General features: G+C 37.9%; 1 protein-coding gene across 1 annotated transcript in view; it reads left to right on the forward strand.

Moving 5' to 3' along the window:
* Nucleotides 1-3822: 3822 nt before the first annotated feature.
* The window catches only part of VWA3A (von Willebrand factor A domain containing 3A), a 28834-nt gene continuing 19495 nt past the window's right edge, over nt 3823-13161 (forward strand). Inside the window, exons 1-11 of the mRNA XM_010194959.1 lie at nt 3823-3866; nt 4112-4199; nt 4842-4966; nt 5045-5119; nt 6538-6592; nt 7179-7277; nt 8367-8473; nt 8755-8880; nt 10155-10263; nt 10395-10460; nt 10927-11073. Coding sequence (XP_010193261.1) covers nt 3823-3866; nt 4112-4199; nt 4842-4966; nt 5045-5119; nt 6538-6592; nt 7179-7277; nt 8367-8473; nt 8755-8880; nt 10155-10263; nt 10395-10460; nt 10927-11073 — 1041 coding nt within the window. The remainder of the gene's footprint in view (nt 3867-4111; nt 4200-4841; nt 4967-5044; nt 5120-6537; nt 6593-7178; nt 7278-8366; nt 8474-8754; nt 8881-10154; nt 10264-10394; nt 10461-10926; nt 11074-13161) is intronic.

Genomic DNA, 13161 nt, shown 5'->3' on the forward strand with positions numbered 1-13161 from the left:
TTGTTACATTAGCATTCATACATGTTCAAGCACAGCATTTTACCATAGGTAAGATTTCTCTAGCACATGTAAAATGCAGTGTTTAAAGTAATGCAAACAGTATTCCACTGCAAAGGCGGATGAACTTACTTTCATCCGAGTGTTAATTCATCTTTGCAAAAAAACCAGAGCAATATAATTGTTGAAATATTGTATGTCTTGTTTACTCAAGTTGTTACTTTAAATACAGATTTAAGGGCCACCCAGATTTGGAGTAAATCTTCCTCACTAAAGCTAGTTTTATTCTTTAACACAAGACACAAGGATAAACCTTTGAATCCATCAGCATCATAACTCACTACTCAATCTAACTTTGCAGAAAGTACAATTCAGTGTCCAGGAAAGCTGCCTGCACTATCAGTATTTATGTTCCAGTTAATATCTGATTTACCTGAGATTCATTATTAAAACAAAAAAAAAATTGTTTCAAATGCTGTTTCATTGACATTATTAGAACTGCATTACTAAATAGACACTTTCCTAAAATGTTAGTGAAAGTGTATTTTAGAATGAGGTTGTTGTTAAAATATAATCAGCAGTTTCCAAAATAATCAATTATCAAATAAGCTTAAGTGTTTGAAAATAAGACAATTTGCACAGTTCTTTTAAACTGTGTGCCATTCAGACCCTAGTGTGGGTCCCTGTCCTCCTTTTCCTCCTTCACCTCTTCCCTCTCCCCTTCCCAAGGTATTTTAATAAGAAGAGGTTATTTGCTGATTTTTTTTCTTTTGATGTTTTTGAACAAACTTGTCACTGGAATGGTCTGTAAGCAACTTTTTTTTGCAGTCAGCTCACAGGTAGAAGGCAGTGTTTACAGAACACTAATTTTTTCTAAAGTATAGTAATCTGTAAATGCAGCTGGGCACCTACTTGAAAGTAATGGTTTAAATATGATTTTGTTCTTAATTTAAGCCTTCATCTGCATGGGTAGTCTGAGGACCCTAGTGATGTTGGTGGAGATAAAATGCAGGATACAGCTTCTGTATGCGTGTCTAAATTTTTGGTGTTATCACTGCTCTATCCTAAGCTGAAGTATTCACTAAAACTTAGATCATAAATTATGTTGAAAAAAAAAAGCTCTTCTTTTTTTCAGAAATGTCACTCTTGTAAATAGTTCTAGGAGATTTTTGTAACTGAAACACAGGTGCAGGGGAGAGTTTTTCAGCTGCTAAGATTTCTTCCCATCCCAGCTTGCTTATTTCAGTTTTAGTAACATGTATACAGTGGACTTAGGCTTAGATTAAATGGATCATCATTTAATAAAAAAATATAAACACTTGGAGCATACCCAGACTGTGGCTGGCTGGCTGGAAATTTGTCTGATCTGCCAATGCTATTGCTATGAATTATTAAATGATAGCAGAGATTTAACTAGCAGATTGTTTGATTAAGTATTTGAGCATTTTAAATCCAGAAATAGATGCAGCCATCTGCATTTAAAAAAACCCCACTCAATAATTGAAGAGACAGTTGTCAACAGTTGCTTTTAATAAGGTCACTAAGTACTATACAGTACAGTATTAATTTATAGCAGAAAATCATATCTTGTAAACTGTATATAAAACACTGTTTTATGGTGCAATCATTTGTCAAATTTATGTCTGTTACTTTTGTTTTAAAGTTCTGTGCATTCTTTTCATACCTAAGAGCATCACTGTAAAATCTGAAGACTATTTATAGGTTTTATTTGCACGAGGTTTTGTTTTAAACTACAGGAAGTTCGTACTGAACATGCCTGAACTTTTTTCAGTTCATGAATCTTCTCCAAAGGTAATCTCGTATTTGTGTTGAGTGTTTACATAAACTTTTCTGATTCTGCCAGCCATTATATTTTTTGAAGGACAGCTCATTTCATGCATTACAAGGGATTCTTATTTAGTCTTTTGCTTCAAAATTCCCTCAAAGGTTTGATGTCCCATCATAATGTAGCTTGTGCACACTTTGTTGTTTATTTGGCTAACAAAATGTAAGATTGGAAACTTGAAATACCTTCAGAAGGAAAACTAATTGATTTGTCTGTATAAATCTTGTTGTTAAACTCAGTTGAAATAATTGCCTGGAAGCTGTTTGTGTCTGACCTGGGGAGGATGTGCTTCCCTGAACGCACTAGTCTAACCCTTTAACATTATTTTCCGTTGTTAATCTTGCTGGCGAGTGACACCAGTTTCCTGAATATGCTGGTAATATGCAGCACCACCTGAGCTCGATCGTCTGGCTGAGGCAAAGCCGCCAGATTGGGGCTGTCCAGTTGCGTCGTGTTTCAGAGCCGTTGTTTAACCACTTCGAAACAGCTATAGATTACTATTTGCCCCAGCACGCACACACGCGCACACACACACCCCCACCCCCACCCCCCCAAAAAAAAAAAAATGAAAGCTGTCCTTTAAAGCCTTTGTGAAGGATTGAAAATAATGAAGGAAATGGTGTCTCAAGCAGGTTGTCCTGCCTGGGTGTTGCGTCGCTCCCTGCCCGAGGCCTGACCGCCTGCGGCCCCCCGCGGCCTTTACTGAGGATTGTTTTCTAATTGGTTAGAGCATTTTTCAATTAATGATTTCCGAACAAATGTTAATACAAACTGTATAAAATGAACATAATTTTCTTCACTTGTATTTTTGTTATTGAGCAAGTTTATCAAAATAAATTGTCTACTAAACGCAATGGCCCTGTCTGCGCTGACTGGGGCTGGCTCCGCCCCTCGCGCGCAGGTGTCTCTTCAGCCCAGCAGGGACGCATGACGCGCTTCCCCTTCTCGCCCACTACCGCCCTCAGGCGGCGGCGAGCGGCGCCGGGTTGTCTCGTCTCCATCGGCAACGCTGTAACGCGGCCGTGCCCAGGGAGGCGTTGGGCCGGGCTGCTCCCGGGCCCCTACGCGCCGAGAGACTGGGCTGCATCCAGACCGCTCCGCGTCGCCGGCACCTGGCTGGCACGGAAGGTCGGGTGAGTGCCAGGAGGTGCCGTGGCCTGACGATGCTGAGGGAGCTTGGGAGGATCACTGGCGCGGTGGCTGCCTGGGCTTTCGGAAGGTGCACAGACCGGGGAGGGAGAGAGGGAGGATGGAAATCGGGAAAACCTTTTCCTCGGTGAGGTGAGTCTCTGGGAACGGAGAAGCGGGAAGTCGGGGGAGTTGCCGGGCCGCAGGCTCCTGAGGTGAGGAGGGTCTCGGAGGATGGGCGGCGCGGGGAGAGGGCTGGCAACCGCTGGTGAGGGGAAGGGCCCGGGAAGCTGGAGGCGGGTTGACGCGGAGAAGCCCAAAGAAGTGAAAAACCGGGTTTTATGATCGGTTTTGCTTTGTTTTCGGGTTTTTTTGAGTTTTTTGTTTGTGTGTTGCCTAAACCTGAGGGGCAGCCTGCCATCCCCTTGCCTCACAGCCTGAGTGTCTCTAGTTGCCTGTCCCTTGCTCCTGCTGCGGCTTATGCTCTCCCATGGAGTTCTGGGTTTTGCTTTGGTTAATCTTTTTTTTTTTCTGGTTGAGCTGTGTAGCTAGTCTCCCAGCAGCTGTGCATGCATATAATTAACTGCATAAAATCCCTTAACAAATAACTTGCAGAATGTTTCCTAAATGTGTTTTCTGTAATGGATAATTGTAAATTCTCTCTGCAGTAATTTTTAATTACTGTTGTCCCACATGCAATATAATTACCATAAAATTGCTGACAATATTAATACCTTTTTAAATAGTGTATATTTCTGAGGATTTCAGCTTTTTATTTTAATACTTTGTCTCTTTGCTCTTTTTAACAAGGCTCAGTCTTTTCATATAAGGGATATATACACATCAGAAAAATGGCACAGTTGTTGGACAATGATCAGTTTTTGGAAAAAGTTGGGTAAGTTTACTTACTTATAAAGTCTTGTTGGGACTTTCTATGTTGCTACAGAGTAAATAATTGTAGCTCATAAAAACTATGTACTATGTCATTTCAAAACATTTAACATATATCAAATAGAATGTGTAAGCAAATGTTAAAATATAGAATAATTCCTACAGAAAAAAAAAGCTCATAAAGACTTTATGACAATACAGAAATACTATGGAAAGTGAAATAGTGCCATAACATTCACTGTCTTGTAGGGTGACCACAGAATCTAGTCTACAGCATCATCATCCACCACGGCAAGATTTTACTATATCTGATCTAGGATCAACTAACAGATTGTTGGTAACACATATAAACAAGACACAAGATCTGCTGTTAGGCATTTTTTCCTGCTAAATGTTGCAACTAGAAAAGTAACACATACGCACTGTAAATACAGAGTGAGGAATAAATAAGCTGATAGGCAACTGATACATTTCCTTACCTATATTTTTCATATACCCACAATTTCACTACAATCATGAAGTGACATATAATTTCATAAATGAATCAGTCCATGAGCAAATTGGACAAAACAATTAAGGTAGATCAATTATTGATACTGCATTTTTCATGGAAAAGTAGAATACAATATATATACCCCTTCAACTTTGTGAAGCAGATTTTGGAAATGCTTTATTTTTCTTCCTTTGGTAATTTACTGAGGTATTTCTTTTATTTCTTTTACTAAACTTTCCTATTCCTTGTCTTTCTTCCTGTATCCACCTAACTAAGCTCTCCTTCCCCTCCCTTTAGCTCACAGTCTGAGGGTTACATATCTTTTGCATCCCACATCCAAAGGAGTATGCCAGTACCTGAAATTATGTTGTTCTTGGATATGCACTGCCTACCAGCAGCAGTCCTTAGGACTTATAGTTTTGTCACATTTGAACTGCATGTTTCATTTCTCGTATTGCATTTAATTTTTTCTTATTTGATCTATAGGGAATACAAATGAAGAAAATGCAGTCTAAAAAGGAGCAAACCACAGAAGAATGGCTAAGAAGCTACAATTTAGAATCCTTGCAATTAACATTAGAGCATCTGATAAATAAAGGCAATATTGTTTTGTAAGTGTAACACTACCCTTTCTTTAGTGAGTCCTAATTTGTGTGCATCTCTGATGCTAATTATGCATGGTGTTCCAGGAATTCAGGAAATGATGTTGAAGAGATGGAGTTCACAGAAGAGACTGTTACCGATTTTGAATCCAGAATTTGTGAGTAAGTATCCCATCTTGTTCAGGATTTTGTTGCGTAACTGATTCTGTATCCCCCATGATTACAGGTACTGCCTTAAGTCTTATATTTGTTATCTCTGGGAACTTCAGAGTATTTCAGCATTAAATCCTTTCTGCTGGGCTTTAGGGTAGGTGATAATTATATGTCACTACAGCTGAGGTTTTTTATTGTTTTATTGAAGATGCCTATCAACCAGATTTTCCACTGAAAGACAGATAGTGAATGGTTACAGGTAATGCTGCATATTTGTGGATTGCGTTTACTGTAACTTGGATTAGTTTCAAGTCATGGATCTAGTCATGATATGTGGAAGTTGTATAAAATCAAAGAAATGCAAATTGAGGAAAACATTTAATGAATAGGCTTAATAAGCTATAGAATAATAATAATGTTTTTGCTGGTCTTCACAGTCTTTGTTAGATTGTTCCTAGGAATGCCACCACTTTAACATACCTCACTGTGTCAGTCATGAAGATCCAGAACATTCAAAACGTCCACCTTCAGGACTTGGGCCCTGCACCATCGAGGCAAACTATCTGCCAATCTGGTTTAAGAAAGAAGTAGCTTTTGTATTTTGAAAAAGCGAAAAGCTTTTCACCCTTTGAGATGTTGATTTAAACTTTCTGTTTGCTAAATTGTGATGACTATGCACATGATATTAAAAATAAGTTGGCTGAAGTAAAACAGTTTTGGAGGACAGCAGGCACTTTGTTTTACCTTAGGGTATACCTGTTGTGAAATTAAATAATTGGAAGTTGTGCTGCAGTTAGTCTGGCACTTCATAGAATCCTCAAATGTATTGGGTTGGAAGGGACCTTTAAAGATCATCTAGTCCAACCCCCTTCAGTAAGCAGGGACAGTGTTACTAGACCAGGTTGCTCAGAGCCCCACCACACCTAATCTTGACTATCTCCAGGGATGGAACCTTCACTACCTCTCTGGGCAACCTGTTCCAGAGTGTGCTGCCTTTCAATCACAAGACTGTATTTCGTGAGTGTCTTAAGAAATAGTGCAGTTTGTATTAAACAAACCTGACAACAATCTATTTGTAATGAACTAAACTCAGTTTTTACTGAGCTGCTGCTGTTCACACATACACATGGTGAATACTCCTCTCCAATCTGGACAGAATAAGCCAGAAATAGTTAGAAAACATATCAATGGTCTGGGTTTTCAGACAGCTACATCTCTATAATCAATCTAACAGCTGTAGGGGGAGAAGTATTTAAATTATTAGCCCTGCAACCACCACTTGTATGTGAACACTGAAAACAGTATTTTTAAAAGGTGATTTTGCATTTGTGAGAAAAAGGATGGGATAAAGACAAATGGCTGAATATTACATTGATACTCAGTCCAAGTGAATGCCTTAGCTAAGTGTGTGCTATGCCTTTTGTCAGAGTGATTGAACTTTATCAGCAGCGAATTCAGTGGCTGTTGCAGGACCGCAGAAAGGTAACCTTAACTTTGAAGTATATTATTAGAATGGAATTGTGTATGGCATTAAATAAAAAATTAACTTTTGAATATTGGTGAAAAGTGACCTTCCAGAAAGCTTATGTATTTCCATTATTTACTGTCAGTTACGCATCATGCGCGGTGATACTTGACAGTAGATTTTCTTGATCTTTCATCGGTATGTGGTTTTCTGCTTTCTAGATCTAGTGTTTTTCTTTCTCTCAGCAATCTTAATCATCTCGACCTCTCAGTGCCATTTAAACCAAAATATAACTTCCACTAAGTTGTTTGATTTAACTTGAAGGAGATGCTGTAGACAAGGTTATTTTTTATCCTCTCAAATAATGGATAGATTGTCTTGGGAATAAGCAAATATAACTCACTGGTAAGGATAAACTGGGAGCCAGTAGCCCTCTCTCTTCCCACCCCCCCCCTTTTGTCACTGTGTCATCTTTATGCTAAAAAGCTTGAAGTGAAAATAAATACCTAATACCTGATTTTTAAATGGTGTAGTGCAGAATAAACAGTAACATTTTTAAACTTTAGATAAGTTTAGTATTTATAATTACATTTCTGTTTTGAGGTGTTTGGCCTTATAGAAGGAGCCAAAGTTGGACTTGTGGTTGATGTGTCTGGTATGAGTTACGGACCTAGACTACTGGATTTCCAGAAGGACCTTTTGGTAAGTAATAATAGGCTTTAGCAATAGAATAATTATATATATATAAAATAGAATAGAATATTAATAAAAGACTTTAGCAATTAGAACATACTAATCAAGCTTTTATGTAACTACAAACTAGGAACTAAGTAGAATAAAATCGGCTTCAGTTCATTATATACAATATAATACAAGGTTTTTTTCTTGTAGAAAAGTGTGTTTTAAATGTCTTTGAAAGTGTAGTCTTTTTAAAGTCTAGATGTAAACAAACTCCAGTATGCACCATAATAATAATACCTTTCATGTTAATATTTAGAAGTTTCTCAGTTCTTGTATCGGCATTCTCTATGGAATGAACTTGCCAAACAGAAACTGCTGTAAGAGGTAGAACCAAATTGTACATAGAGCTATTTATATTAAATATAGTGTGCTTAAGCCTTTGTTTTGTCACAAGGCATGCTTCACATTTTTGGTCAGAACCCTGGTGAGTTAATTACTACCTGAAGTCCCAAAAGAAATTTGTCCTTTTTTGTGCTCTTTATTTTTATAAAAAATTTGGTGTAATGAAGGAAGATACAGTGTGGCTGGGTTACTGTCTAACTTTGTACAATTTCATTCCCTGCATTCGATAATTATTTGAATTTTATTTATATTACCTGCATTTTTCATTTGTGCATTTTAAATGAAACTACTTTAAGAAAACACGAGTTCCACATAGCCTGGTTGGCTTAGCCTCAGTATTTTAACTATTGTTTAGCCCTGTCCATGAATTTTTATTAAATATTTTTTTTGTAATTGCTTGATGGGTGAATATGCCCATTCTAGATCAGTATGTTGTTTTATGTGCTAATCAACTGAAGAGAAAAACTAATATCAGTATCACAAATACTGCCTCTTGCCCCATCAACAAATTGGCTGGATTACCATAGCATTCCAGTTTCAGCTAAACAGAACTAATTCTTTATTCAGTGATTTTTTTCAGGTTTTGTTTCTGTAAAAAATATTTGAATCTGTATGATTTTTAGAGAATTATTATTTTTATTCTTTTACACAATAACAGTACTGGAAGCAGCATTGATAGTAATGCATTTATAATTTTTTATTTATTAGTGCTTAATAGATGAACAGCTGTGTTACAAGAAGCAATTGTACTGCCTCTCATTCGGTACAGAAATTTCACCTCTGTGGGAGAGTCCAAAAAACATCAATGTTCATGCGTAAGTTCATTTCTCTGAAAACTAAAGATGTTTCAAACAGGGTCTCCATTTAATTAGAGCAGTCTCTTGTAGGTAATAAATCATGGTTTTCATCTTGTGCCTGCAGTGATTTGTAAGAGGAAAAAAAAGCAATTTTAAGTGCAATCAGTGTTTTCAAGCTGGTTGCTCATGTATTAAATATCTTAGCAGGTCCTGTTGTTTGTAGTAATCTTCATGAACTATCTTATTTAGCACCTGAATGTTAAGTGTACCTATTCCTTTTTTTTTTTCTTATCCCTCAGGCTGCATGAAGCAAGACAGTGGATACAACAGCTGGAGCCTGGTCAAGGCTGCAATTTGCTGAAAGCCTTAAAACACGTCCTTGCAATGAAAGAACTGAATTCTCTGGTTCTTATTGTAGGGAGCTGGTAAATTCCTTATCTATCCTAACAATTGGCTTTAACTTGGATACAGAATTGGTAGAAGAATCTGAATTTAAGATCTAGGTTTTATGTAATTTTAGTTCATACCACTAAATTCCTTTATTTCTTCTCTTTTTTTACTGTTGATAAATCTTCTCTTCTGATACAAAGCTAAGTTTTTCCTTTGCAGATCAGTTGTCACAGTAATCCATCAAGAGTCTGTTAGCTCTAATGTTACATCAATATAGAGCCTTCAGCGTCATTAAGGATGTCACTGAAAGTGTCCACACCTCTGGGAAGATTAGATGATGAGCTAGATTTTGCTGTAAAATAGCATCAAGTGTTCAAAGATAGTCTTATCTCTGTGATCTTGGTGCTGATGGAAAACTTTAAATATCTGATTAAATAAATAAAACCAGGGTGAGAATAGAAAATTATGACCTTAAATTCTGCAGTTCTGTTGTCATTTGAAAACTTGTGGTACTGAAGTCAGGATTATAAGAAAAAAACCTACAGTTGCCATACTCCTAATTTATTATGTTGTATTTAAACGTGCATAGAGGGTATGGTGCAAGCTTGGCAAGCTTGATATTTAGGGTGATTGAGATTACATTTCAGCTAATTTACTGAACATACAGTGTTCAGTTAAACGTTTCTAAGTTTTGTGTAGGTCTACTTTGAACAGACAGCAAAAGTTTATAGTATGTGCAAGTGAAAACTTCCTAATTTCTGTCCCTGTGAGAAGTATAGCTGGAAGGAAAGGATTTTACTAGCCATGACGAATGATCAAAACTCAAGGAATGAAAGCTGTGTGGGTCACTAAGTTCTAAACACAGAGCAAATTTTTACTTTCTTTGGTGCCTTTGGAAGACCATGGACATTCTTACATACAGCTGAAGATCTGAGTTGAAAACTTTTATTGCAGTTTGTTACAGGGAGCAAAACCACAATTCCTGACTTTTAGCTTTCATGGCTAGCAAGGAATAATTTAGAACATTTCATCCACAAGCTGTTATGAACTGGAATAGAATCTTAGTGCTTTTATTATCATCCAGGTCTTCAGAACAGTACCAAACCCCAGTAGTGATACTTCAGTAATGGCTGAAAGAGAAAGAGGAGGTCAGGTTGTGCTGAATGGCTGGCTTACATTCCCATGACTTGTTCTTTCTTTCCCTCTTAGTTTTCTTTCCTGTCTTCTTTCTTCAATATAGCCTTTTTTCCCAGTTGATTACTGCCATTGTTAATATTTTTTTCCTTATTTATTTATTTATTTATATCAGCCCTGATCAGTCCTTGGAAATACTGTCTGACTATGCTCAGCAGTGTATGCTGGGGAGAAAACTGCAGATTCATGCTGTTACATATGATTGCAGCAATCCTACTTCTCTTGTGAGTAATGGTGTTAGGACCTCAAAGATTCTTTCTCTAGCTCTAATTGGGAATTAAATACAAACAGCCCAAGTTAACAAAAGAGACTACCAAATCAAAGTAACTATTTTTCTTCCTATTTATATGTGTAGGCAGTTCTAAAGAACTTTGCAGAAGCTGTGAGAGGCCGTTATCATTGCTGCTCTTCAAATGGAGAGGTAGGTGACAGCCAGAGAGACAAAGCATTTTTCTCCTTTTTTGATGATTCTTCACTTTGAGAGGGTAAACTAATTATCATCGGAGTAGAAGTTTGTAGCAAGACCTGGTGCTGAAAGTCTATCATAGAAGTGCTGAGGATGTGATCAATAAACCTGTGGTTAATTCTTTCTGCAACTGAAAATACTTTCCTAAAAACACAATAAATTTTGCAGATATTGTTCAGTTTCATAAAGTGGATGAATAGGATGAAAGCGTGGCTTATTGTAGACTGATTCTAAAGAACTTTGTAAGTAATATATTATTATTAATAGCTTCTGTGCGGTGCATTAGGTACATTCACACTCAGTTCTGCTATGCCAGGCAGTCTTTTATAGGTGTATGTACATCAAAGCAAGCAAGCTGTGTTTGGTTGGTATTTGAATAGTAATTAGCTTATTTTTCCCCTCTTTGTTTTTGTACACACAGAATTTTGACAGCAGTGATGTTCATCTGCTACTTCAGGACATACAGAAGGCTAAAGACCTACTCAAGAGCATCAAACAGACTTTTCAAAGAGGAATCGGTGGCTCACTTACTAGTAGAATTGCAGTATGTATCTTCTTATTTTCTGATGTATTTTGAAGAATCAGAGGCAGAAGTTTTTAGTGTTCACAATATGAAAAAAATATATTATTAATCCAGTATTTTGATAAGTAAGCTTTGAATATTATGTATGGCCATCCATTGTAAGAACAAATTAAGGCCAAAACCAGTAAAGGAGATGTTTTGCTAGACATTCTCCAAAATGCAGCAAGTTTTATGAACCAACCAAAATGTGATGGAAAAAAAAACATTGTACCATCTTCATAATTGAAATCTTAGAAGAATCACTAGTCTAACTATATGTGTGTTGGTTGACAGTCGGCTTCACATGAGCCAGCACTGGGCCCACGTGGCCAGAAAAGCCAATGGCATCTTGGCCCGTATTAAAAACAGTGTGACCAGCAGGTCCAGAGAGGTGATTATCCCCCTGTACTCGGCACTGGGGAGGCCGCACCTCGAGTGCTGTGTTCAGTTCTGGGCCCCTCACTATAAGAAGGTGTGGAGATTCTGGAGCATGTTCAGAGAAGAGCCACAAGGATGGTGAGGGGTCTGGAGAACAAGCCTTAGGAGGAGCGGCTGAGGGAACTGGGGTTGTTTAGCCTGGAGAAGAGAAGGCTGAGGGGAGACCTCATCACCACCTACAACTACCTAAAGGGAGGTTGTAGAGAGGTGGGGGCTGGTCTCTTCTCCCAGGTAATGGAGGATAGAACAAGGGGAAATGGCACCAAGCTGTGCCAAGGGAGGTTCAGGTTAGAGATAAGGAAGAAGTTCTTTACTGAGAGGGTCGTCAGAAGCTGGAACAGGCTGCCCAGGGAGGTGGTGGAGTCACCACCCTTGGATGTATTTAAAAAGCAGGGAGATGAGGTCCTTAAGGATATGGTTTAGTGGGTAGACAGGAACGGTTGGACATCATGTTCTCAGAGGTCTTTTCCAACCGAGCGATTCTGTGATTCTGTGTGTGATTTAAATGAAGTTCCAGCAATCCTTTATATTGCTGAAAAGGTACTTACTCTTACATGATTAAGGTGGACACTTAAATCAGTTGCAGAACTGTAAGGGCTTGTCTAGATCCATTACTAGTGTTGAAGTTAGGAAGCTACAGTCTGTTACATATCTCTCTCTGTGTTGCTCCTATATTGTCATGAGGATTCGGCACCATTTGTTCTGTAACAGTTGTCTTGATAATGTTTCTATCCTGTGCCTTACTTGACCAACATAGCAGAGGTTCTTACCTTGTCTTTTCTCTGATAAAGTAACTTCTAAGTGCTCTTCATGAAATATGCATAAGAAAGAAGAAGAATCTCCTGTGATTTTCTATGGAGTGTTTGAACAATTTCTAGTTAGCTTTGATCTGGTAGAGAGATTAGTTACTCATGTCTTTCTTTCATCTTGTGCAGATAGTCATAAGTGGAAACATACATCTCTCTTTTGCCTTATTCTCACCTCTTTCTAGGGGCCCAGAAGTTTAGAAAGTGGCTGAATAGACCTATGGTTGCTAAACTTTAATGTTAAAAACTTGGAAGCACTGTTTTACAAATCTGTGAGGAATCTTTTTGATAACAAAATAATCTATTCTCTATCACAACCACTGTAGGCAGGCAGGCAGGAAGTACCCGAGAGAGAGACTGAAACCTTCTATTGGGTATTCTTGTGTATCTTGTCATCTGACCTGAGATATTCCAGACAGGAGGCAAACTGGTCATTTGTGAATAATATTTGCAATTCTCTTTCCCCTCAACCTCCCTATTCTGTATGTATGGAATAATTTCATCTCTCTTCCAACCTCATAATTACTGGGGACCATGCAGACTATGTATGGAACAGAGGTTACCCTGAAATTATTTAGAAGGTCCTATATTCCCAGATAAAAGCATGTCATTTCAGAAACTTACTAGTCAAACCTGTATGAAAAAACATCTCCACAAACTTCTGTCCATTCATAATATGAAGGTCTCTTACCCTTTTTTGAAATAAAGGCATTCTAGTGCCCTGTGGGAGTTTTTGTTTACTTTTTTCCATTGGCATGAATGAAGGTAGAGTGTGGTTCATTTGACTTGGTGCAGGTAGAAAATAAAACAGTCTATATCTGTTCTGTGTGTAACAAAGATCCTTTCCCTA

Source organism: Mesitornis unicolor, unplaced genomic scaffold (genome assembly GCF_000695765.1).
Source record: "Mesitornis unicolor isolate BGI_N332 unplaced genomic scaffold, ASM69576v1 scaffold36051, whole genome shotgun sequence".
NCBI lineage: Eukaryota > Metazoa > Chordata > Aves > Mesitornithiformes > Mesitornithidae > Mesitornis > Mesitornis unicolor.